Raw genomic sequence first — 27,552 nt, 5'->3', positions numbered from 1 at the left:
ACCAAGGACTTTGGTGTGGCCAAGGTGGGAGCAGTGACCATGTTGTGTGAGGAATGACAGTGGGAATATTCAGTCGTTCCCTGACAGCCTTGGGAGATTTCTTACCTTCCATTGTTACTGGAATTTTTAAAATTCCAGTAATTACCTGCCCAGATTGTGGCCAGGATGGAAAGTTAGATACCTACAGCAATGTTGCCATCTTGGCTCTGTGACTGACTACTGCTGTTGTAATAAATTCTATTAACTCCCTCTGTAAATGTTGAATTAGTCAGTGATTAAGAGCTGCTAAAAATCTTGTGATCCACCTAAAAGCTGTGAACAAACCTCACACTGCTGCTGGTTCAGAAGCTGTGTAAAAATTCCATCTGTGCTGAATTAGTGTTTTTACAACATCTTACTGAGATCCCCTTTTACTGATATGTTTGATGGTGGTGCTTCAGGTGATGCTAATTAATTACATGTGTAATCCTTTAGATAAAAACCATTGACCTGGTCTGGGACTAAGATTGGACTGAGCTGCACCTAAGACCTATCAAGAGTTTAACAAGCAAGAGGGGGTCTACTCTGACCCTCGTGACTCAGCAGAAGGGTGCTGTTGACAGCAGGTCTGGAGGCTTCACAGACTCTAATTTGGACATGGTTATCTTCTATTCGTGAGAAAATCCCATGAAAAGAAAAGCAGTTAGCTTTTGCCCATGAGAATGTAGTATCAACAGAAGCATGAAAGTTAAACAACAGAAGGAGAAAACCAGCAACATATCTGCACCTGTGTCTTGGTTTGAAAGACAGGTGTCTGCTAAGGAAGGCAGAAGCCTCCCTTGGAATGGCAGATGCAACCCCCTTCCCTCCGAGTTATTATAACTTTGAAATCAAGGGGTTTTTAGGCAAAGATGTGGAAAATAGGAATAACAGTTCTTTACTATTATATATGTGTATGTGTATAACCAGTCAAACAAACAATGACTATGGCAGTAACAGCGAACAATCACAAACCCAGTGCCAGCCCTCTCGGCTGTCGGGCCCTTTCCCCTCGGGTGCAGTTCCGCTCGCAGCCGGCAGGGGCGCTGGCGGCTCCCGGTGAGCAGGGCAGGTGCGATGGCTCCCCCGCGGCTGCAGGGGGCGCTCCGGAGCGAGCTCGGGGAGCACGCGGCACCGGTGCCCTGGGATCCCGGGAAGGGATGGGACAAAGGAGCTTCACAAACCCCTGGGCAGCTGATCCCGGTGTCCGGCCGGACCCTCGGGAACAGCAGGCTGGAACGGCAGGTTGGAACAGCAGGGACAAGCACAAATCCCAGATGGCAGATGCGATGTATCCAAACGGGGAACCCCCCCGGAGGTCTGGTCAGGCAGGGCGAGCACGGCTACAACGCAGCGAAGGCTCGAAGCAACAGCGGGGCAGGGCGGCCACGGCCCAGCTCCCAGCGGGGCAGGGAAGGCAGGCTGGGGATCCTGGGGCTTCTCCAGCAGAAGGACAAGCAGCCGAAGAAAGCAGCCTCCCTCTCTGTCCAAATGCTGAGACCGACTGCCCACACACCCAGGTGAAACAAAAGACTAGCCAGCTCTTTTGTTTTTCTGAAGTACCCAGCCATTTGTCCCCCTAGCAACATGTATGGGGAAAATTCCTTTAACAGAAAAAAAAAACCCCAAAAACCAGGAGAGCTCCTAAAACCGCAACAACCTGTTATTTTCCTGAATGCTTGAACACTTATGCCATGGTAGCCAATGACTATATGTTTTAGTTAACAGTAGCCAGTAAGTCTATTGTAGTAGTGTAGCAGCCAGTGACTCTGTAACACGAACGGTAACATACAAAAGGTGTATAAAAGAGGCTGCTTTGTTTAATAAAGGGCTTTTTGCACTTTGTCCGAGGCACTGTCCATGTGTGCCATGACCACCCCAACAGCGACAGGGTGCCTCTTACCCTTTTGCATTTTTCATCTCTGTTTAAATAATTCTATCTCAATCCTAACTTGATTTTCCTTTGTGTGTTTCATCCATGTAAAAACTGATGGAGTGGACCTTGATGCTGAACTTTGCTAACTCCCACTTTTACAAATTCAGGCTGAATATACTTCTGCTAGTAGCCTTGATGGTGATTCTTTAACAACCTAAGCCACTCATCGACAACACCATCAAGCTCAGGAACTGAATCCAAGCAATCCGGAAGGTGCCATCCAGGGATTTTTCAAGGAAATGGTGCCCAAAAGAGAGAATGAGTTATGCTGCCTTCCAACTCTGAAAAATTATTTCTTGATTTAAATTGCTTCAGAATGAATTTACAATGTTATTCCCTCAGCCATTCTGTGAAATTACCCATGCATTACATTCTCAAAAGCATTTTATGCCATCTGTTTGGGATACTTAGTGTGAACATATTTGGGGGGTGAAATTAGTAATTATAAGAGGAGGAAATTAACATATTGGACTAATTAACAGCATCTTCTGGAAAGGAAACAGGGAAGATAACGAATTACAAAGCTTAATGTTTACTGTTCTCCCAGCTAAATAAAGATGGTTCAATATGGCTCTCCTTGGGTTTCTTTTCCGGATTTTTTTTTCCCTTTTAAAATATGGTATCTGCACTGTGTCCAAGAACAGCAGCCAAAGACTCAGACACTGCAGGCTCTGTGGTCTGGTTCTCTCCATCCACGCTGCTGAATGACACCAATGTCCCCGTGTGACACAACCTTGTCATTACCAGGGTTCAAAATGAGGGATGCAACACAGCTCACCTCATTTGGGACATTGAAATACAAGAGCAGACTTAGTCACAGGAACTCGTTATCCTTGGATCTCAATAAAGAAAAAGCATTTAATTTCTTCTCCATTTTAGGTTTTAATTTAGGATGAAATCGTGCTTTGGTCTTTAACTGTACCAACCAGAGCTTTACTGACCATGAAGAGGTGATGATTATATTGCAGACCTCCGTTTTTAATGAGAAGGCTCATAGCTGAATAGTCCAGACTGTTCGGAAGTTCCAACGTTCATGGAGCACAAAACCAACATGTAAGGGTTAGAATCACCATGTTCTTGTTGGTGATCCACCACACTGAGAAAAGAACATTGGTCCGTGCTAAGCAAAAAAGTGAATTTTTGTCCCTAGGATGTCCCAAAGTTCACCTCATGCTTATGCCTGAGGCTGGCCATGAAGCAGATTTGGGGTTTACTATATTTGGGGTTTATTATGTGTATAAACCCACTCTCAAAGCACAGTACAGGTTTACAGGATTTTGAAGTATCTTAGGAAGGTTTGTTCTAAAAAAGCTGCAGGTTGGACTGACTCTATAAAAATCAACTTCAGAGTGTTGCTTTACCTCTTATCAGTGATACCTTACAATGATAGTGGAATAGAAGAGAGGCTTCTGTGGCTTCTGCCTTCCCTTTTCCCATTAAAATTCTGTTCCAGTAGCCACACTCCACTGGAGAAGATGCCCTGTGTTCATGCATCATGTAAACAGCCCAGAAAATGATACTTTGTCAACAACTGAAAAAGAAATTGTTTGCTGACTTCTAAGACAGTCTGATGTGAAATTTGTTTTGTGTTTGTTTTTTTTTTTTTTCTAAAATAGAAGCTTTGCACAAAGAAAAACACTTCATGAATAAATGGCAAGTTTTACGGTAATATTTACAAACACATTCAAAAGGCAAAGAACACCTAAAGGAAAGCTCCAAGTATAGAACCTCATTTATCTTCCCTTTGTTCCCAGCTTCAGAATGGAATAGATGGTCATGAAATTGATATAAACAAATCTACTACACGAGGCAGAGCTGCTCCCTGGAACACAATGGCACAAGGGGCAAAGCTTGGGCCAGATTCATAATCCAGGTCAACACACCCATTTATATGCAAATTGAGAGGCAGTTAAGGCACCACAACTTTCACACTTCCGTCTGATATCTAGATCAGCTTACTGTCCTTAAGGAATTGATAAAGTCAGATTAAAACACCATTGATCCGACATACTTTACAGAAAGATTTTTAATTCCCTGAGCTTCGTTTCCTTTGCCATTTCCCAGGGCTGGAGAACTGCCTGAATGATAATACCTGCATTATATTTTAAACTCCTCCCTCCATGAAGATTCACCAGGGGAAAAAAAATGAGGAGGAAGGGAAGAAATTTAATTTTTCCCCCAGAAGCACCACTCATTGCAGCAAACACCCCCCAAATAATGCTGAAGAGGAGTGGCTCTGAGTGTGCTTCTTCCACTTCTGAAGCAAAGCTGGATCCAGTTTCACATCTCTTAAAGAATCCCTTTTGTGCTGGTGTATTTTAGCCAAGAGTCAAGTGCTTTGCCCTGCTTCTAAAAACTGGTCTGGATAAATGGATAAGACACGTCAACTGTACTAATCTTCAACTATCATATCAGTCAGTAAATACAGCAAATCCAACAGATTAAACTATGAGAGCAGGCTGTCATTAGTTCCCCTGAAGCTCTCTCCAGGTGTGTAAACTTCCAAGTTCTCTGTCCTTGTCACACCACTGCACATTGTCACCAAGCAAAAGCCAACGCTGGAGACACTCTGTTTATCTCAGCAGGAAAAGATGTTCCTGGAGCAAGGACACTTTGAAAATGGATCCTCCAGTAACGAGAAGCCACCAAGAAACAGAGGAATAAATACCTGTGACATTGGCGCGGGCTGACAAAGCTTCGCAGTACTTTTCCAGCAGAACAGACAAGGGCAGGTTCACAGAGGATTCACAGTGCAGAACTATCTGGATAAACAGAAAGAAACCAAGCAGGTAAAGCAGCAACCTAGAACAGATTTTCTCATTCACGAGTACAACAACCCCCAGCACTCTCAGAAGAGTTCCCATTCATTATTTATTCAGGTACAGACACCCCCTGACATAGAAGGTTTGTGTTTATACTTGCTCAACTCCAGGTGGAATTCACCTGACTAATGCAGGCAACTGCAAATTAACCACCTATTCTGGATCTCTTCTTGTGAGAGCTGCTGAATACCTTTAACAAAGCTCAGGATCCACTTTGTCTCACCTAAAAGTAGATGCCTGAAATAGCAGGGCTGAATCACATCCCATTAAATATCACATGTTGATTCAGTGAACTTTTAATTGGCACTTGGGTGCTAAAGATCCTTGCACATCCAAGAGAGATAGCAATTGGCAAAGGGCAGTTCCGAGGGCTGGAGGAAGAGTGTTTCCACGGAATATACAGGATAATTGGGCACCCCTGTAAGGTGTCCCGTGGCTCTTTTTAGCCAGTGAAAGACACACAAGTTCCTGACCCTCAGCATTCAGGGCTGAGCCTTCCACAGAGGGCAAATAACAGTGAGAAAGAGCAGTAATGCCAACACGGACACTTAGAGAAAGCTGCAGTCGGTACAAGACAATAGTAATCCCCAAGTAAATTTTAGGAAACAGTTGAAAATCAATGGGGATATTTTAATTTTCACACTCAAACTGAAACTACTGAAGTGCCCATTGCAGACAGAGGAGAGAAGCCCACAGAGCTGTACATCAAAATACAGAGCCAAGTTGGGATCCTGCGTGGAGCTCTTGGAAAGCCCTTTAAGAAAGGCAGAACGAAACATGGCAGGAAAATTCAGGAGTGACAAATCAATGACAGAAAATTCCATTTTCAAACTATGAATCAAAATCTTCCTGACTGTTTCTGAGGGGGATATAAAGCCATGGTAACACACAAAATGCCTTTGCCTTTCTATTTACACAGAATGACTCCAACACAATTCAGGCAGCTTTTACACAGGGAAACAACCCTACTCCTTGAATGTTGATGTTACATTTCAGTGCTTTAAGGTGTGTTAAGTGATTGAGGATCCCATTTCATGTCACTGAATTCTCTGTCACTTAATAAAAAGGAGGGTAAATGCTCATGACAATAGAACCCATCAGCAATGTTGGTCTCTAAAGAACAACTGTTCTTTGTACAGCACCTTTTTCTACCTATTTCTCACTTTGCTGCTATTTTACAAAATAGGAAGTGTTGAAATACAAACAGAAAGCCTTTCTCAGACTTTATTCTTTTCATACAAACACCACGAAGGTGCTATTTCTCCTCCAGGGAGGCTCAAAACTCCTGCCTCCAGTATCAAAACCTCCATGAATGGTCAGGTCAAGGAGAAAAAGGCGGTGGCTGTTGTGCAGCCAGGACAGATTCCCTCTCCTGAGGCACAGAGCTCCCAAAACCCAGGCTCTGCAGTGGCCATGTCTCATGTCAGACCCAGTCATGTGAGTTGACACAGCAGAGGCATTTCTTCCCCTCCATCCCTCACCCCTCTGCCACCTCCCAGGCCAAAGCACTGCCTCACTTCAAAGAAGAAACTCGAGCCCTCCCCATGTACTGTAAATACGCTGCGTGTTCAGCTGTCTCCCCACCAAGATGATGGGAAAGAACGGACAGAGGTCAAGCTCAGCACAGCTTGGGCAGGAACAAGAAAGGTTAAATGTCACATTTGCTTTAGGGTCAGCTCAGGTTAATTTGGCTAGGGGGAAAAGTGCCTTCCACATATTATGTTACTTTTGGTTTCATTTTCTCTCCGCTAACCACAGTCAACAGCCTTGCTGTGTGCGAAACTTTTGAAAAAACAGTTGGATTTAAAGCAAATAAACCCCAAAAGACTAAAAAGCCCTCTTACAATAATAAAAAACAGCAACAACAAAAAAAGAGAAACATTTCAGTAATGCAGAATTGTAAAGATAAATAATTGGGCCTGTGACAGCACAGAAATTATATTTTGAAGTACTAAAATGATCACTTTGGGTTACTAATGCACTACTTTACTCAAACTGCATTTCTTTTAAAAAAAAGCTATTCCATGACCTCTGACCGCCAAATCAGTTCTTTGTTGTCCTGCAAATTTACCTAAATCATGCACAGAAATGTCCAACTTAATTCCTCTGAGCCACTGCGGACATTTATGAACAAATAAAACTAATGTGCTGAGCCAAAGATTGAGGTGGAAATGAATCCTTTCCTTTCCAAAGCAGGGACACCAACTAAGAGCAGGCCAGATCTGAGTCTTCAGAAAACAGTACAGAGCCTTTGGTCAACTGCCCATTCACATCTGAGAGGACTTCGGGAAAAGGAGTGGATGAACTGCTCTGGTGCATCACTGTCTGCCTCTCTCATGCGCATTTTGTTGGACCTTTCCCCTTGGACATGGTCACGGCTCTTCATTAATTCATGGAAGATCTTCATCTCTGTCAGAGGACATCAATTACGAGACACAAATGTTGCCCACTCTCAGTTCCCACCAGAATTTGAGGTTATTTCATCCACGTTAGAGAGGATTTGTAAGTTTTAAGAACAATTAACAAAGAGTCCTGGTTTGAAATACTGAGTTCCACTATGTAGCAATATAGAAATATAAAACCAAATGAACACTGGTGCTTTAAAATTCACCTGCATGGGAGAGGTTGTTTTCTCCTCTCAAACATGGAAGAAATGGCTACAGGAATAGAAACCAGCCCTCAAAGCTAAGGATGGGATCCAAAAATGCCAATACAGACATGGGGCTACCACAGAAACACAATGGAGCATTTGCTAAGTTAAAATATCTCACAGTAGGTAGGAGGAGAGTGGGAGAAGAGATCAGGAGTGAAAGCTGAAGAGAAGGGCTGAAGTGGAAAAGGCTGACCCACCACAGCAGAACACCCCTTGCCAAGGTGGAGGTGAGTTTGGAGGCAGTGAGTGCTGCCCAACACGGACAGATGCACACACTCCCCTTTCCCATTCCCACACAAGAATTCCCAGATGCCATATTCCAGTGGTCTAATAAAAGCCAGTTCTTAGGCCTCCCTGTCAAACATCTGCTGGTGGCATGCTGCGAGATGCTGACATCTGACACAGCCTCAAAGCAACAGAGCAAAAACTCTTAAAAAATGTAGTTCCTAGTACTCCCGATGTCCCAGAGAAATCCATCCCATGTACAACAGCATCTCATCAGAAAGCCGCTCCCAGAAAAGCAGTGGGATTTGTGTTGAATAGCTCAGACTTCAGAACAGAGAGAGCAGCAGCTGAACTGATCACTGATTCCTTTGGAATTCAGGAAGAGAAGCAGGAATTTTCCAGATGCAGTTCATCTGGAGTACTTTAAATCCTTACATTGGAATAACCTCCATTGACTGCGTCAGCTGTGTCATGCCCACTGTAAGGACAAGAATCCTTCCTAAGTTTTCCTTAGACACTACACGTAAAAGGAGAGGTAAAAACATTCCAACATTCCTTTAGATGACGGCTAAAGAAGACACAAGGACATCACCATCTTATAAAATCATCTGCGCTCTTTCTTTTACTGAGCAAGATGAAGTGACCTTCCAACATGGAAAAATTTGGGAGTTATCAACCAAAAAATGTGCTCACTCCACAGCTGACAAGAGAAGGGTCCGTCTCATGTCTTTGCCACACAAGAATGAAGTCTCAGCCTGAACTATCCACTGTGTTCTCTACAAAGCCAAAGCATTTTCCACTCCTGAGAAACCACCTCTGGCACTGGCATGGATCATGTCACGAGGATGCTTCTTCCTACCCTTCATCTCTGGGAAGCTCCACTGCTCTTAAGACTCCTGCTTCAGCTTTTCCCATGGGTCTCTTTAAAATATCTGAGGCTGCAAATGCTACCTCGTTTTGGCATCAAAATTGCAGCAGAACTGTCTTCAGCACACAAAAAAGCTGCTGCTTAGTAGTTTTGCCCCAGAACTCAGGGGAAAGAAAGAAAAAAAAGAGAGAGAAAAAAGAGAGAGAGAAAAGGGAAACCTGCACTTAATTTTTAGCTCTTCAATTAGGCAATGCAAATAAATTAACTCCATCTCCACAATGGGATTGAGTTCTCACCCCAGCTTCTGGGATGGACATGCTCAGAGCAGTGGCCCTGTTAAATGCAAAAATTCTTCGTTTGTGTCCACAGAAGCTCATTTTTGGGAAACACAAGGTTCTAACTTCACAATGAAATTGTAATTAGTAAAAGAGTCCAACGCAGCAAAATCAAAGAGAATCCCACACTTCCTTGACAAAATCCATACTCTGAACACAGCTGAGGAGTTTCCAGGGCAGGTGGGCATCTGGCAAGTTCTACATCACTGGTGTGGGGAAACAGATGCTTTGGGAGAAAAAACCATCAGATATTCCTTGGAATGCTCTTGTAACAAATGCCAGCATTCATGTGAGCAGCTCATTCCTTCTAAGAGATGGCAACACATGGGAGAGAACAAGGAGATCTGGAATATTTGCAGACTACTGATCACCTGAAGGAATATGAGCAATCAGAAGAGTGAAAGCTGCTACTTCAGGAGAAAAACAGAGATTAGCACAGGAGAGGAGGGGAAGGTCATCTTTACAGTGGCCAGGATGGATTTATATCCACTGCCATGAGGTTACTTCATCCACAAGATGCATGTGAAAGAGATGCTTATTAAGGAACAGTACTAAGAGGGCCTGTGTGTTGGAAATACTTTGCTTTTCAGAGACCCAAAAAGGTCAGCCCTGTGCATTAAGATGCTTTTGGCCTTTCTCAACCCAGTAACTTAAAATCGCTCGTGCAGCAGCACTTGGCAGTGTACAACTGGCTGGCTCTGCTTCACCATAAAAATAATTTCCATTTGGGATAGAAAGTCTAAATACAAGTTTTCACAGGAGCCTGCAACCTGAAACCTGAGCCAGCTAAGGTTACAGTAGAGGGAAAGACTCTAAGCACAGCTCAAGAAAAACAGGCTCCTTTTCAAGTCATCCTTCAGCTCTTTAAACTCCCTCTCAGTTAATCCAAGTGGCCACATAAAACATTGCTACTTGTTAGAGAACACCAAATGCTCCAGGAGACACTGCTCCATGATCTTAGAGGCCAGATGTATTCTGCAGCTCTTCCAGCAAGTCTGGAAAAAGAGACTAAAAGTCTGCATGGAATGGGAATTAGGACCCCAGTTCAATAAAGCAAAAAGCAACTAAACACATACTCGGTTCTAAGGCATGAAATTAAATCAATCTTTATGCAAAAATAAATTAAAAAACCCTCGAGCATCTGCTACACTGAGCCCACCACTGAACTTCAGTGTTGTCTTTGAAACTTGGAGATCTGCCTTCAGTGAGCACTGCCTACATTCTCTGCTGGAGAAGCTTTTACAGGGGAGGTTCTTCATCCACTGAAAGCCACGCAGGTGCTGAGGGATTTTCTGAGTCACAAGATACAAACCAAACCTGTTTAAGGCCACCCATGTGCTGGATTTGTCCAACCAGGACTCCAAGCCCTTCCAAAGCAACCTGAGGTGTTATAAAAATGATCATAACAGCATCTGAATGATAAGCTGCAGCTCTCTTTAAATAAAATTGTTTAACAGAAGGACTTTTCAATTTCACATCCTTGAAAGGTTTCGTTGTTCATTCCCCACACCTGTGGGTATCATATTCAGAGTCTGGAAGGGGAGCAAGCCCCTCACAGTGCTCCTGCCTCCATGTCTGCCCTCTCCTTAGGTCTGCACACCAAACCTGTGAGTAATTTTTTCCCACCCAATTCCCATTCCCATTCCCATGAATCCTCTCAGCAGCTCAAATACGATTCACCTCACCCCACTATTCCAGCAGGCTTTGCTTCAGGCTCCCTAATGCTCAGTGGAAGAGGGAAGCACTGCCAAGGAACAATCCATCACTTGTGCTTTAAACATGTACTTCAGGATGAGATAACTCATGCACTGGAGACAAAACACTCAAGGAATCCAGACCAGCTCAAGTTTAAAAGCCATTTTTACCCAAGCGAATGCCAGTACCTCATTTAATTCCTACCTACATGCAGAGCCTCTGCAAGGATCATTCACCCATCCACTGTCACCATTGCCACCACATGTCCAAGGATGCCCTTCACAGGCTCTCCCAGCTGCAGCTCAACAAATCTGAGCTCCTGATCTTTGCTTGTCAGGTCTTTGCCACCCGAAAAAAGGTAAAAAACCCATCTGAATCAAGACTTTATGAGCTAATGATATCTGCTCAGCTTTCCATGGAATGCCAACAGTGGTACCTCTGTATCCTCCACAAAATGTTCCTCTGACCCAAGATTTCCTGACAGTGATTTAAAAATGAGCCAGTGAGGTGGCACTGGTTATCAGCGGTGAACTTTCTCTCCATCTTTCCTTAAACTCCTAATTCTTGGTCTGGAGCCCACCTTTAGATTTGAAAACCAAGTATCACAGTGAAATTCAACTCCAGGTCTGGAATTATCTTTCACTATGTGAAGGGGATTCACAGAGTCTTCTCCGAGGAGTCAGATTCCTCTCAGGAGCTGACAGCAGAGCAACAAGACAGGCATCATTCACAAGCTGAAGCGAGGGAAAACCTCACAGAACATAAAGAAAAAATTATGCACCATGACAACGACTGAGCACTGGAAAAGAGAAGTTGTAAAAAGACATTTCAGAGATGTTGTGAGAGCTCCATCTTTGCAGATTTTTACAGCCTAACTGGAGGAGAATGATTTGGTTTCAGAATCAACCCTGCTTTGAGAAGATGACTGGACAAGAGACTTCTGGCAATCCCTTCCAGCATAAATTATTTTTTCATGCCTTGATTCTATAGTCCCTATGGCAAAAAGAATCACAGATAACAATTATTCCCCAAACCTTCCCATTGGCAATGTAGTAAACAGCTTACAGACTGTATCTTGAACAATAATCAGCAATCCAGAGGCTCTGGGGTTGCTCTCACTCACGTTTCTAATATTATTGACTCTATTCACATAATCATAATTAAAATATTATACCAAATACTATGAAAAGACATTTTAAGACTATTTCTGTATTTAAAGATATTCTTTTCTGCCTGAAGGAAAGAAATACTGCAAGCCTGGCAAGACTTCAAAATCTTCATGAAGACACTTGTTTTGATAAAGCAGGGGATTCTCACACCTTGGAAGGTGTCTCAAGTTCAAGCTGGACTAAACAGCTGATCTCCCAGCAGGTGGGTTTTGAGGCAGGATGAGGAAAGATGCTCAGTGCATCTGACTGGAAGCACACCTGGTCAGAATTCTTTCCTGAGCTCTGAGACACCATTCTCAGCAGCCAGAGGGACACCCTGGGCTTCCTCTCTGCTTTGAAAGAGCCAGCTGAGAGCAGAAGGAGCAGCCTGGTCCCTGGCAGGGATGTTTGCCCACAAAACAAGCAAGCAGTGGGAGGACCGCTCTCAGCAGCCCTGTGCACTGGAGAGAGGAAGCAGCAAGGGAAGAGCTGTGATGGCCACACTGCCCAGCACAGCCCTGGCGTGGCTCAGGAGCCTCTGCTGGCATCAGCCCCCTGAAACCCAAGCCATGCCTGGGCCCTGGGATCTGCTCCTGCCACTCAAAGGGAATCGATACCTCAGCGAGCAGAGCCTGGCTGGCAGCCCCACAGGAAACCTGTCCAGGCCCATCAGCACACTTCCTTTCCTTCCCTTTTGCCTCCTTTCCTCCTTCCTTTGTGCTGGAAAAGCCACCCCAGGCAGAGGACAGAACTTCCCAAACTATGTCAGTGCAGAGATACCAGCACTGAGCAAGTCCCACATCCCAGAGACCGGGGGAACAGCAACAGGGATGATCCCACAGCCCTGGGAGGCAAGCGGCTCCTCTCCAGTCCTCTGGCACTTCAGCTGCTATTACCAGGGCAAGGGTTTAGCATTGCAGTGAGGACAGCTAAAGTATTTTAATCTCCAGCTGCATTACTCACTATTTACTTTCCCGGCATACACAGCCCAGAGTGGACAGTTACTCAGCCAGCCTTATGCAAAAGTTTATAGAGCTTTAATTGGCTTCATTTAATTACTTTCATTTTCTTACAGCTCCGTGGAAGAAGTACTTTTCAGCTCTTGAATTATCAAATGGATTTTCTTTCTTATTTAATGAAAACATGCTGAGTTTCTGTGCAAGCACATGAGGCTTCAGGGATGTTTGGAAAGGCAGATTCCAAGTTCTCCACCCATTGGGCTCCCCAACAGAGCTTGCCAGTCTGGGGAAGGAGCAGCACACTCCCAGCACCTGACTCTCAATGTGGGCTCTCCTGCACAGCAATGAGGGACTTGTGAGCCAGAAGTCAGGACAGGATGTTGAAATCCATCTCTGAGAAGTGGTTTTCTCTGTCCCTTCCACAGTCCTTTCCAAATGGACCAGGCTTCGAGAAGATCCAGCAGAACATCTGCTTGTGAGAGCCAACCCAGGTGACCCCAGGGCCAGAGAACTGAGCAGTGCTTACCACAGCACATGGTAACAAATATCCTCATGCTGGCACCACAAACTGGAAATGAAATTTTCATGTATTTGGATGTGACTGATGAGATCCAAGCAGTCACCTGAAGGACAGTTCTGTCAGTTGACTCATCTACTTTCTATTTGTCTTCTCTTGTAACAAGGATCACAGCCAAATTTATCCAACTCCTCAGAGTAGAAAATGAAAACATTTTACCCCACACTTGCCAACTTAAATACAGCTATTTTCAAAGATGTTAAGATTAAAAGAATTATCAGCAGTAAAAAAACGTAATTCTGTGTAAAGAAATAGTTTAATAAAGGAAACCATCACAAAGTATTTAGTTGTCATGAATAGAAAGATAAGGAGGCAAAGACAATGTTTTTGCAAGGCCTTAACACAGGTCACTGAGTATCCACAGGAGGCAGGGAGGTGCCAGTGGCTCGCTGGACAGCTCCAGCTTTACATCCAACAATTAATGTTTGCACTTAAGGGAAGAGCAGACTTCATTTGGGATTAAAAGTGCTCTAAATTAAAAGAATGAAGGATATGGACATGATCTGTTGCAATTTATAGATATGGTGTGGAAAAGAAAATTCCTGAAAAAAAGTCATCTCCTGGATAAACTTTTAATCTGGAGTAAATCACCTTTCCCCCAAATCTCCTTCCTGGGTTCACAGTGCTGCAAAACCTGAAAGTGATATAAACTAAAAAAGAACAGATTCAGCAGCATGTGCAGCCTGTTGTTGCCACCCACATTTCCTCACCTCCCCCTCTCCCCAAAAAATAAGATCTGCAGAACTATTAAAAGAACCTAGAAATGTGCAAATGTTTGTTCTAATACAGTATTTTTAAAATATTTGGCTTACTAATATATGGGGCAAAATGAAAATAAAAAGAAAACAGAAAAACGCTTCCTTAAAAAGTCCGTATCATCCACTACCCTGTATTTCTCCTGGTGAATCTCTCAGAGCAGGACATCAGCAGCAGGAACTTGCAGTGATCCCTGACACAAAGAGAGCTGATCACCAAATTGGAAGCAATGAAGAGTTGGCCTTAGAGGAAAATCCCTCCCTGGGCCACTCACAGTGAACCTTGAGCAATGGCAGCACAGCACTCTCCATCTAAGCCAATAAATCAAGCAGTGCAAAGGCCTGGTTTAAGTCCTTAATCATTTCTACTGTTAAATTTTTAGAATGGCTCCTGGCCACATTTCTGCCCCAAGCAATCTGGTGGTATCTCAAACAGTTCCTGGGAATGATCTGGGAGCTAGGGAGCACCATGGACCTTTTCCATGCACAGCCTGCACAGCATCTCCCTGTTTTAGAAGCTGAAGGAGCTCAATCACATGAGCACGAGTCACTCTCTGGCATTTCTTCTGAAGGCTGGAGAGCTTTCCTGGAGATACTGATGTACCAGTGGAGTTAGAACCTGTGAGGCTGAAATTAAAATTCTGCACCTGACAATGGGCAGCCTGCAGAGAGATCCCTGCTCTCTCTTCCTCCACAACCACGCTCTGGTTTGGAATATGAGGGTCAGAGAGTTGAGAGGATTTAATCATGACTTTTCCTCTGCTCTTGACAGGATCATGATATGTAAGCAGATGCCTTATATGCACAAAAGCTAAAGCTGCTTTCTTGCTGGCTAAGGGCAGCGATGAACATCATCACTGAAACGCTTTATGGCAAAACTACAGCCAGCCAACCCCAGCACACAGCCACCTCCCTCCAACATCCAGTAAGTGCCATGGGATGGTTACAGACTAGATAGACCCTGACAAAGTACTGCCCCAGGAAAGGCTTCTCCTGATGAGATGTTTATGCTGCATTAATTCACAATAGGGCTGAATTTTGGCAGCCTCAGACCAGGAACACTATTTAACTTGTCATCACTGCCTGATACACTCACACTGCCCTGGCTCTTTTAACAGCTCCAGGAGAACAAATAAATTATAGCAGGCTTTGCTTTTGGGTTTGATGAATAATCCCCCCTCTCCAAATTACATGAACTTAGCAAGGACTTTATATAAAAATGTCATAAGATTCATCTGCCTTGGTTTTATGGTTTGTTTTTTGTTACCCACATTCTTTTAGATGTGTTTTCAAGTGTATCATACGTCCAGAACCGCTTTAAGAGAACATAAATCTCAGTGAAAGTCTTCACCCTTTTGCTGACCAGCCTTGTGAAATCTGTCAGGTCATTTGCACCAGCATTTTCATGTGGCAGATCTAATTCTGTACCAGAAAATTGCCTCATCTCGTGGGCGTTGCAAACCTGCAGCTCCCATAAAACACAATTGCTCGGCTGCTGTGAGAACTTAAAACTCCCTTCATTGGGTAAGGGCCTGCTCCCACAAGCAGCTATTCCTTTCCTCAAATCCACAAATGTGAATAAAGTCACTGACTTTGAGTCCACTTTCGAGTGTTCTCAAGTTAAACAAGAACTTAAGAGCTTTGGCTTTGAGCCAAAGTTTTAAAACACTGCTCTTAAGCTCCTTGGTGCAAAGTTTCCTCCAGCTGTAAAGCAGAGATCCAGATTTACTGACAACATTCAGGGACTAAAACACTCCCCAAAGGAGCAATGAAAGCTTCTGCTACAGCTGGAGCAACCAGAGCTGTCCTGAGGCTGAAGATTCAAAATGTTATTTCCCACACAGGTGTACACGAGCCCCTACCAGAGACCAGCATGTTCCAGCCAAACAAGCTCCTCTATAAAAACACACAGAACACACTCAGAGTTCACATTTCTTGGACTAAACACACTTGACGGAAATTTCGCATTTTGATCCTTAATCTACCTTTTTATCCCCTTTCTTTTGAGGCAGTTTTGTTTTTAAAGCAGTGACACACCTACCAAAATTTGCAGAATTAATTCAAACGCAAAGTTGCAGCAGAACCTGAAACCTGGAAAATCCATAGATTATATCCACTGAGGAAGCACATGATAATTTTTGGTTCATTAAGAAAGAATTAGTCTGACTAAATATTTGGTACCTGAGTACTTTTGATAACCACACTGGTAAGTCCCACACTCTAAAGACAAACTGAGATATTTTTATGGACCAAAATAAATCAGTATGGGAAAACACAGCCTGGAAGAGAAAAGGGACTAAGAAACAAAGATTAGGAAGAAGTGGCTTGGGGTTGAAAACAGTAAGTGTGTAGACCCATGCCACTGTGATCCCATGTGTACTGATCTCTCTCTTTTTCTGGGGATTAAAAAAAGACATTGGCAGGGGTGAGAAAGTATTCTCTCACTTCTAAGAAAGCTACTGCAAAAAAGAGTTTAAATTGTTGCTTCTCTCTGAAGCCTGATGTTGACCTGGCTTTTCTCTTTCTTTGTAAATTAGAAAAAAAAACCAAACAAATCCCCAAAACAAACAAATAAACCCCCAGAAACAAACAAAACCCAAACCAAAACAAAATAGTTGGAGCTTAAGGAAATAGAACAGATTTTCTTTCTTTATCTGAGGAAATGTTAAAGATAGACCAATTACACTGCAGTTCAGAAGGGCCACTGCCACTTTTTTAAAGCTGGGGGAACAACCTTTACAAATTCTGCAGAGGATCAATGCTACTACTCCTGCTTAACCTCTCACGTTTTCTTTTCAAGTCTGACTTAACCACACTTGAAACCGTCGCTCAAAACAAACAAGCCACTAAAAAGCACTGGGAAAGCTTTTTGAAGTCCAGTCCGACAGAGGCCAACCTGATCTCCACCTCATCCCAGCATCACCCAGGGGGATGCTAGTGAATGGAGAAGAACCACGCGGAAAAGCTCCCTGCACGTTTCACTCCGGAGGAACTCGGAGCAAATGCTTGGCTGGATGCGTGGGCTGAGCCCTGCCCTTCGCCACCCCTGACTGCTGATCGCTCCTGGAGCACATGGTGCGAGGAGAGGCACCGGGACAGAGCCCGGGGGTACCGGGCACCGGCAGGGAGCGGGGAGATGAAGGGAAAACCCCTTCCCGCTGGGGCAAGGAGCTGCCACCCCAGTGCGGTCCCTGTGCTGGGACCTCTTTGGCAAGGAAAGGTGGCTGTTTCACAGGGCAGGGGACACTATGAACGGCTGTGCTTCAAGCCCGGGAGCTGCGCGGGGACCCAGAGGCGAGCGGGCAGAGGGTGTCTCTGAGAGCACCAGTGATGGAGCAGGAAAGGGCCGCGGGGACAGATCCCCGAGCACCGGGCAGCACCTGGCCGGGAGCGGTGCCGCCCGCCCGGGGCGTCCCAGAGCCTGGGGCCGCACCTGCGAGGGCGCGGGGCACGCTCCCCGCACGGAGCCCGGAGCGCCCGGGGCAGCCCCGCTGTGCTCCCCGCGGTCCTGGGGCGTCCCCCCCGCTCCCTCCCTGTCCCTGTCCCTGTCCCTGTCCCGCACCCCCCGCCCCGTCCCCGTCCCCGGCACTTACGGGCAGGAGCAGGAGCGCGGCGGCCGCTGCCGCGGGGAGGCTGCGCTGAGGCGCCCGCCCCGCCATGAGGGCTCGGGGGGTGCCCAGGGCTCAGCCGGACCCTCGGCGCTGCCCCGGCGCCGGCATCGCCCCCCGCCTGCTGCCCTTGACCCCTGCCCGCCGTCCCGGAGCCGAGCCCGGCGCCGCCGGCGCGTCCCAGGGCAAACCCCCGGCAGGGAGGGAGGGAGGGAGAAGGGGGAGCCGAGCCCGCCCTCCGCCCAGGATGCCTCGGGGATGGAGGCGGCGGGGGGCCCCCGGGGGAGCGCGACCCTCACAGCCGCCAGCAGCGAGGGGGACCCTCCTCTCTCCCTGCGCCGAGCGCAAGAGGGATTCCCCCCTCCATCGGGAGCTGCGTGGAAGCGGGACCGCACCGCCCGCACTCGTCCAGGAGCGATGGGGAGCCCCCTCCCCGAGCACTGAGAGTGATGGAGATCCCTCTTCCCCAAGCAATGGGGATGCCTTCCACACCAGCTTCCAGAAATAACGGGGATCCTCCTCCACCCTCCCATGTACTGGAAATTCCACTGCCTCCAAAGTTTCCAGGAACAAGAGGATTCTCCCTGCCCAGGCTCTGGGTGCAGTGGGGATCATTGTCCAAAATTAGGTGCAGTGCACACACACCCCCCCACACAGCCCCCCAGGAGCATTAATAATCCCTTCACCAACACCCCATCCTGTCAGGAATTAGGTAAAATGTTAACTCCATTGCCCTTAAACTTTCAGGAGCAACAGGCTTCCCCCACTGCCCAGGTACAGCCTGCATTGTGCGCACAGTGCGTTAGAGGTGTTTTATGAAAAGATGGAGAGCAACTCTTTGCTTGAGCAGATAGTGATAGGACACTTTTTAAGCTAAAACTTTAGGTTAGATACTAGGAAGAAATTCTTCCCTATGAAGGTGGTGAGGCCCTGGCACCGGTTGTCCAGAGAAGCTGTGGCTGCCTCGTCCCTGGAAGTGTCCAAGGCCAGGTTGGACGGGGCTTGGAGCAATCTGGGATAGTGGAGGGTGTCCCTGCCCATGGCAGAGGGTTGGAATGAGATGATCTTTAAGGACCCAAGTCTTTCTATGATTCTGTGACCCCCTACAAGCCTGGGAAGAAAAGGAAGAATCCTCCCTGACACTGTGTGCTCTGAACCACCTGCTGATCCTCCAGGAGTAAAGGGGACACCCCCCCAAGCCCACGATGCAACATTACCAGGTGTGATGAGGATCTCCACTTCCAAAATAATGAGAAGCAAATCTCCTATCTTCTTCTGTACCCCAGGGTGAAAAGGTTCTGGCTTATTGGTCACCAAATTCATCAGCACACCTTTCCTGAAGTCTCCAAGCTGGTGGGGCATCTCCTTTGCTGTTCCTCAGCTGCCATGGGAAGCCCTTTTTTCCCCAGCACTAAGCCGTTTAAGACTCCCCAACAGTACATACACCCTTCTAGCCAGGTAAAACCTGCCTTTTTGGCTGCTCCTTGTGCACTTGGTGTCTGAAAACAAAAGGCATTTATCCTGCTCTTATCTACAGATACTAGCTGGGCTACACCCCTGTGCAAGCAAAGGCAGAACAAGGTCACCCCTTATCTTCCTGCCCACTTGCCCAAGGGACTTCTGGCCCTCTAGTTGCTCTGAGGTGGATGTTGATGCTCAGAGAATGGGAATCTTATAGATTTGGATGCCTGACCCTGTTGGGGCCCAGTTCCTGGGTCTAGCAGAGTTATCACTCCCTTCCCTCCACATCCAGTTGGGCCTCTCCATACAATGGATGTGTCTGTGGTATTGTTAGGTGTGGGCATCAGGCCAAACCCTGTTTTTTCCAGTGCCAGCAATGAGCCTAATAAGATTATTTTCCCCTCTGCTCCATCCCATCTGCCCAGAGGACAGCCAGCTGTGTGTGAATCACAGTCAGGATCTTCCCCCAGCTGCAGCTGGGACTGTCCCCAAAAGCCCAGCTGTGTCCTGAGGCACACAGCCCTCTGTCACAGTTCTGGGGCAGGAGCAGACAGGACCAGCTCCTTCCCATCCCAGCTGGATTTCTGCAGGGAGCAGTGCCGTGCACTGTCTGTGTAGTCACCTGTGGCCAGCTGCTTCCTTCAGGGAGATGGGGCCTTTTCCTCCCCAAGACAGCAGTGTCTTTCCACCACCCTCCTTGTTTGTTGGGGTTTTTTTAAATCAAAATCAATTGCCATAAAGGTCACAGTGGCACAGAGGAAAGAATTGCAACAAATTCTCAGGGTTTACAACAGCTTAGCAGGATGCAGAAATACCTGGACATCTTCCTCTGAGGCCTTGCTGAATTATTTTGCTTTTTGTCATTTGCTCAGAAAGGCATAAAACAGCTTCTGACCCTGTCGAAAACACCTATGGGGATGCTTACATTCCTAATTTCCGTCAGGAATTCCATTTGGTACATCATGAACATCACAGCAAGGAGATGGGCACTTACATGTACTAGAAAACTTGGAATCCTCCTAAGAGACTGGTAAAAGTTTTCACAAAGCAGCATTATTTTCCCCTTTCCTCTGGTTATTCAACAGCTTGAATATATTTAAATATTTAAGCTTGCCTAGTTTTCCCTTTTCAGCCTCTTGCACACCAGCATTTGTTTCCTTTCATTATTAAAAGAAAACAAAGCCATATCCCAAAGTTGCATGCTTCCAATTAATATGAGTTTGTTCATGAAAATGCAAAAGGGAGGAATAAATCCAGCCCAAATTTTTATTGCATTTAAACATCCACCTCCGGGACTGGAAACTCACACGCAACAGGATTCCATGAACTCATGGGAATTGGTAAAGGAGGCCTGGAGCTGCATCTGCACAGATATCAAGTGCCCTGGAACCAGGAAGGTTTTCCATGACTTTCTGTTATGATTTATCTGTGTTTATTGCACTGTCCAGAGCCTCGTAATCTTAAAAGCTGTATTGAAACAGAGCAAAACAACCCCAAATTGTGACTATCTAAGGATTAAACAAATCGTTCCCACAGTCTTGTGCCTGGGGCTTTTCCCCTTGCAGCTGGATTGCAAAGTCCAACCAAAGATTTTCATTGTCTGGGTTGGTTATACAGTCAGTCCCCTCTGGATACTCTGGAGTTGTTTTAGGGCAGAGCTCATGTTGCAGCTTTTCCTTCAGTGAGGGGAATCTTCTGCCAGTCTTGTCCTTTGATAAAACCTGTAGGATCATTAATCCTACTGGCTGGCTTTATGGGTCAGATTGGTCAAGGTTAACATGGAAACAGAGACGTACAGACACAGATACCCACACACCCACATGTGGATATGGCATGGGGAATGTAAACCTTGTTCTTTCAGGAAACACACCAAGACCCCTGAGATCACTACTGAGATCAATGCTCAGAGACTCAGGAATGCAGGAGAAGACAATCCTGATCAGCTGGATGGAGTGAGTCTCCACATGGGAGCATGGCAAGGATCCAGTTGCTCAATTCTTGCCCAAATGACTTTCAGACATGGCTTGCAGTCATGCCCATACAAGGATAACCCCCTTTGCTTATTTGGTGGTGATTTTTATTCCTCTTTAAAGCTCCTGAAAGAACTTAAAGTCTAAGTATTCCCACTGCTCTCAGTGGTGAAGATGTACAGAAAGAATCCTTGCTGGAAGAAGGGAATGGCCAGCTCTTGATGTCACATCTGACACAGCAAGGTCCTTGCCCTGTCCATGACCCTGAGGAATTTCTACAATACAATGAAGTAACTTGAGAAACAGTTTCAGCAACAACCACAAGCATCACACAAGACATGAGTAACCAAAGGGTGAAATCAGGCTGAATCAGGTGCCAACTTTGTCTGAAACACAGGAGGACCTCTCAGAGGGATGAGATGTCTCTCAGTTAAAGGGAAACATCAGAAAACATCATATAGATACATCCCTCCAGGTGAGTTCCAGAGCCCTCTTCTATGGGTCCCCATCTGGGGACAAATTGGGTCCCCATTTGGAACTTTGGATAGGTTTTAGGCCTCTTGTGCAGGATCTGAGTAAGTCCAGTTTTAATTATGTATCAGATGTTTTATTCATCCCCTAAACGAATAAAGTTAGACCCCTTTCAGAGATGTGACAGCTCAGAACAGCTACAATTCTCTGGAAGTGTTGTGCTGCCCTGTTTCCTCCTGACTGCATCGGTTTCAGCTGTTTTAGAGTGGCAGGGGAATTAATGTGGGTGTGCCAGACCTGGAAAAGGCCAGGCTGGGAGAAGGAATAGGAGGAGTTCTCCCTGCTTCTTGCAGAATGACTGAATGCCACGATGACATTTGAAACCAGAATAATTTCTGCAAGGGAGGAAAGTTAGCTGGAGGGTTCTTATTAATTATGAATGTGATGGTTTCCTGAAATAATGGTGGGTCAGAGTTGGTAACGAGCACGGCTCAGGAAAACAGAGATTACTCTGACAAAGCAGAAGCACGGAGTTTCTTCCTCTTCAGTAGGTCAGTACTTGCAATTGCACTGGAAGGAGGGATGTGAGTAGGATGGAGGAAAAAATGGTGATATTTAAAGAAAGTTCCATTGTCTGAAATGGTTCCTAATAGTGAAGTCTCTGGGGTGTAGTATGAACCTTGGGAGTGGGGAGAAAGAAGGAAAATGAACTGAAAGCATCACCCCGTTGGCATAAAATAGATTTTCTGGCTTTCTTTACTGTGGAACTCATGTGGCCACTGTATTCTCATGGAATAACACAGGACTTTTCCTGGTGCTTAGTGTTTGGCATATCCTATTGCCAGGGAGATGCAATTGGGATTCTTCACTTCCCAAGGGCACCACAAAGCTCAGTGAGCACCGAGCCCATATGGGCTGGGAGAACTGTTCTGGTGGCTGCAGGCCCTGCCAGATGTTCCCCTGTCCCCAGCCAACTGTGGGACAGCAAAGCTGCCACATCTGGGGATGCTGATCTGGGTATTTGGGGCTTTCAGGTGCCTTGCTCCAGGCTGTGAAGGACAACTGGCAACCTGGACACTGTTCAAAGTTCCCTGGCAAAGCAGTTTCAGAGATAAATTTAAAAAATATGTTTAAATGTGTTATCAAGAGATGTTTCACCTTAAAACTGGGGGAGGAGGAAAATGTGTTTTGAGAGGAATCACCTAATTTGGGTTCAGAATTTCAACCCACTCTGAGTGAGTAGAGCCACACCTCTAAGAAGAGCTGATATTTTTGTGGATTCTTGGTACAACTTGATTATTTCCAAATAACTTTCAAGTTACTTCTGTGGAAATAAATCTTGGATTTCCAGATAGCAGAGAGAAATGTGTGATTCAGCCTCCCTTCTTCACTCTTTTACCAGAAATGCCTTCTGCATTTTGCATTTAGATTGCAGTGTTCACATGTATTTTACCACACTGAACGAGATCTGGCACTAGACAATCAAATTAAGACTGAGACAGTTCCTGCATCCAGCTTTAATCCACTGTGATTAGACTAAAATCTGACTGATGTATTTTCTGCTGAAGTTCTTTCTTCAGGGCATAGTTTTTTGGGATTCTTTCCTAAATTTTATGTTTGTTTTCCCACCTGACAGGCAATGTCTTCATACAATGCTCACTTTCCAAGGGATGATTTTTTAATACCAGCAGTCATAAAATAAACAACACAATTTAAGGTCTAAACCCCAGTCCTTTTAGCTTGAAATCATTTACAGGTTACTGTTAAGGCTTCAATAAAAAGAACTTTTATTACAGTACTTTTGGGAATGTAAAGTAAAACTGGGAGATTTACTCCTTTGCAAAGAAATTCATGTAACTTGTTCCTCTCTTCTCCCATATCCCTTCCTCTTTGGATCTTTATTATGTCTGGATTTTTGGGCTCAAATAAGTTATTCATCTTCAGCTTGCCATGTCCCCTTACAAGCCTGAGTAGCTTTCATTCTGTCTTGAGGCTCAGACACCTAGGACACCTAGTCCTGCAGTTTAAATGTTACTATGGACAGGATTTCTCTTGTGGAAATACTCTTGTAGAAATAACTGAAGGTGTCTCAGTATTTTAATGCTGAGCTCGTATCATAATCAGTGGAGATCTAGTGAACCCAGTGAAACCAAAAAAGTACTTTTCTGCCAAATAGAGATGTCTCTTGGGGCTCACTCTCGTTTCTGACAAGCTTCATCATTGCCTTAGAGACTTCCCTGCCGAAGAGCAGCTTCACCAGACAAAATTTTGGGAGGATCCTTCCCTTGACAAGCTGCTCTGAATTCTTTGAGGTCTCAATTATTTTAGCAGCTGAGCTGTCAGCAATTTCTGGCTTTAGGATTTTCTTGTGTGGGGTTATCACTCAGCATGTCAGGAGTTTCCTTGGAAAAACTTTTTTTTGCCAGTGCAATGTTTGTTTTATTTCATGCCATCATCTGACAATGCTGCTTGCTTACCTTTTCTAGTGAAAGGTTTGAAAATCACTTATTTTTCTCTTTTTTTTCCCCCCAAGAACTGTTTGCAGGGTGTCTGGGAGCTCACAGCACAGCAAACAAACAAGAAGGTTCTTGATATTTCTTGTCATTCTTGCCTGACGCTGTCAGCTTTAGTGGAGAGGGTTGGAAATTTGACTCAGCAGTTGGCAAGTAAATTATTCAGAAGCAGTTTTACAAATACTCATTTGTCAGTCACAGCAATAATACTCTGATTTTACACTCTGTAGCCAAGTGGGTTTTCAGTGAATCCACACTGGAGGTACACACGGGAGAACCAGGTTTAGTGAGTGGAAGAATGCATGAAATGGGGATTTTCATCATCCACTTGCCGAGAATTCAGCTGTCAACATAATTTATCTCTCTTCATCACTAGCCTAATGGTGCTGTGTCATCCCTGAAGAAAAGCACCACTCTTTTCCCAAGAATATCTGCCTTCTATTTTGGATTGTGCTTGCTGCAGTTTTTTTTCCGTTCTGAGTGCCTGAAGTGACTCAAAGCATGGAAGCAAACACATTTGTGTGTTACTTCAGACTTAAAACTAAATATCACAGAATCCCAGAATGCTTCGAGTTTGATGGGACCTTAAAGATCATCTCATTCCAATCCCTGCCATGACACCTTCATGGGCAGGAACACCTTCCACTATCCCAGGTTACTCCAAGCCCCATCCAACCTGGCCTTGGACACTTCCAGGGATGGAGCAGCCTCTCTGGGCAGCCTGTGCCAGTGCTATATGTTCTAAATAAATTAGAATTAGGCATCCTTGTGAGTTAGGACTCTCAGGTTGGACACATAGATATAAAACTTATCCTGGATGTGACCATAGAGTTTGCTTTTGCAGTATTTCCATTGGTATATAAACTGCTTGCAGAAATCTTGCTGCCAAGAAACTGATAATTAAACAAAAAACTTATTTATCTTCTGGTAGAAAGGAGAAACAAGGGCCTTGCACATCATGATTTTTCTTCTTGTGCTTCAGCCGTCTCAGTGTTGTGAGCCACTGGAGCCAGCAGCAGCACAAAGCTCCATGTGGTAAACAGTGGGTCTAGCAATTATGTTGATAAATAGAAATAAATTCAAGCACATAGACTGAATACTAAGCAGAGGTTCCTGTTCGCATTTCAGTCTCTGCATAAGACATTCAGAAGATAGGACCCTAAACTTCTAACAAGGACGTAGGAAATGAAATGTCAGTTCCTAAGACATCTTCTGGCTCAACAAATTACCATCATCGGCAGGACTGGGCTGAATAAAAGCCATTATTTATAAAGTGCCTACAAATGATCTGGTTTCTCCACTCCCCCTTTGCAGTCAGTGGATGTCTGAGCAACACGGAGCAGCAACTCCACAATGCCCTAAACTCAATGATTACAACCCATCTGAGGACTCACATCCCACCTTTGTCTGTTTCTTCCCTTGACTGTGGAAGAAGCTGAAAACAGTGAGTTCAGATGGGAATGGTAGATAACTGAAATTAGGTGACACGAATCCCGTCCAATCTTTAACAAGAGAAGAAACCACCCTGCAGATGTTACAACTTGCCATACACTTTGCTGTTCCTCATTGCCACAGGATTATGACAGTTTACAGTGAGTGATGCTCTGGCCCCACACCCTTAAATCCTCACAGAGAAGCACCAGCTTTAGGCATGAGAGCATTTGATTTCTGAAGCCCGTCTTGTTCACAGCAATTAATTAGTGCCACCTTTGGCAACACTTCCCTGTGATGAACATCTGGCTCCCAGAGTGTGAATCAAAGCTGTGTGTGCTCCCTTATTGTACATGAGAGCTCTTCCAGGGAGGAGAGCTGGAGGACCTGATAGTCACTCATGTTAATACTCCTCTAAATATTGCAACAATCAGCCTCAGCAGTTTCAAAGAGTCTGAAATGTTACAGAATAATGCTTCACTCAGGCAGTACCTAATTAAAACACATGCTGGCGGGCCTACTGTGGCTCAGCCAGGATTGCTTGTCTTATTTTCTCTGGCCCTGCTGACTATCAGTCAAAATCCCTTTCCACAGCAGTTCACTGCATCGGATTTCTTTAGCTCACTACTCCTTTTACACAGAAATAATGGCCTTGCTCACACTGCCTTAGATTAGGGTGGTTTAGCCTTTTCCAGGCTGCACATCCTGTGTCAGGATTGGAACCTCTCACCTGAAGGGTCGGATGAAGTGAGCAGGGGATCCTCCATTGTCAGTAAAAACAATTTGGCTTTTTGGGCCCACAAAATTAATTTCTAGCTTTACCCCAGTGTTTCCATGGACACTGCAGAGAAGGTGGCAAAGTGGGTGGACTCAGCCTGTGGATTACCCAGGAAAACATCTCATAAAAGTGTGAAGACACTCCTCTAAAATTCCACCACTTATTCATCTTAGCAGAGCTGAAGCTATGCGAGCACTTAAGAGAAATTTCCTTCCAGCACTTTAAGGAAAAGATTTTTATGCTGGTTGCTCGCCACTTTGCATTTCTAAACCATCTTTTCATCCATCTCCTCTCCTATTTTTCTAGTCCAGCCTGTACTGAGCTGCTGTGTCAGCACCCTTTGCATAGCAGCATTTTTGTGAGTTATGGTAGCAGGAAGGGGATGAATCATTTCATGTTTATTTATCAGAGAAATGGTAATAAAGAATTTCCTTTTGCTCAGAAATTGAGTTTTCTGGGTATTGCTTGTTTGTCAATAAATGCTGCTTTACATCCTGAGGCATGAAAAGGAAAGGAAGAGATTATTGCCAGTGCTAAGGCAATTTACCCTCTAATGAAAACAGAGGTAGAGAGATTAAGCTAAAGACACCTACAGTTGAAATGCTTCAGGGTGTGTAATTTTTGTCTTGTGTTCTTTTTTTAGGTGGAAAGCAAGCCAGACACTCTCTTTCCAAATAAGCTGATGGGAGCAGTTGACTGAATCTTGAGTTTCTTCCCAGAAAAAAACCACAACAAAACAAGTTCTAGTCTGTAAAAGACTGAAATTTTATGTCTAAAATGGTTCAACTTCCTTTTGACTCCAAGAACAGGTACAGAAGTTGCTTGACAGACTTAACAAAGGCTTTGTTCAGTGTAATTTGAAATCTTTGAAAAAGCTGGGTAAAGCATATAAGGATGGGCAGAATAATATTCCCCAAATAACTGCAGCTGCCAATATTAGTGGATGGATGGCAGACAGACCCCACAGACCCTTCTCTGCACCCACATGAAAAAATTTAGGATGCTGGTGGGATGTAGAGATACAACTCATGCCCTGAGAACGGTGGCTCCTGCACACCAGCCTGGGAATCTCTGATAGGTGTGAGGATAAAATTCAACTGGAACTGCAAAACCATATCATCCTTACCAGGGCTTGAATTAAAGTCTGGATATGTGTGCAGGTGCTCCACAAGAATTCCAAGTCTTTCAGTATTCCATAGAAGGTATAAATCTTGAAATTCCCCTCACAGAGGCAGAAAGAACCAGCAGTAATGAATGAAACCCACGTTGTCTCTTACCATGCTAGCACATCTCTTCTGATCCAAATTGAGAAGAACTCCAATGTATTCT

General features: G+C 45.0%; 1 protein-coding gene across 1 annotated transcript in view; it reads right to left on the bottom strand.

Annotated features, from left to right (window-relative positions):
• CRHR2 (corticotropin releasing hormone receptor 2) overlaps positions 1–17,720 on the bottom strand; it is a 139,308-nt gene extending 121,588 nt beyond the window's left edge. The window contains 2 exon segments of the mRNA XM_039549202.1: positions 4,623–4,716; positions 17,585–17,720. Of these exon segments, the coding sequence (XP_039405136.1) occupies positions 4,623–4,716; positions 17,585–17,650 (160 nt within the window). The 5' untranslated portion in view covers positions 17,651–17,720.
• Between the last annotated feature and the right edge of the window lie 9,832 nt (positions 17,721–27,552).

This window comes from Corvus cornix, chromosome 2 (assembly GCF_000738735.6).
Source record: "Corvus cornix cornix isolate S_Up_H32 chromosome 2, ASM73873v5, whole genome shotgun sequence".
NCBI classification, from domain to species: Eukaryota; Metazoa; Chordata; class Aves; order Passeriformes; family Corvidae; genus Corvus; species Corvus cornix.
Note: the sequence above shows the minus strand (reverse complement) of the source record. Positions and strands in the feature narration are given on the sequence as shown.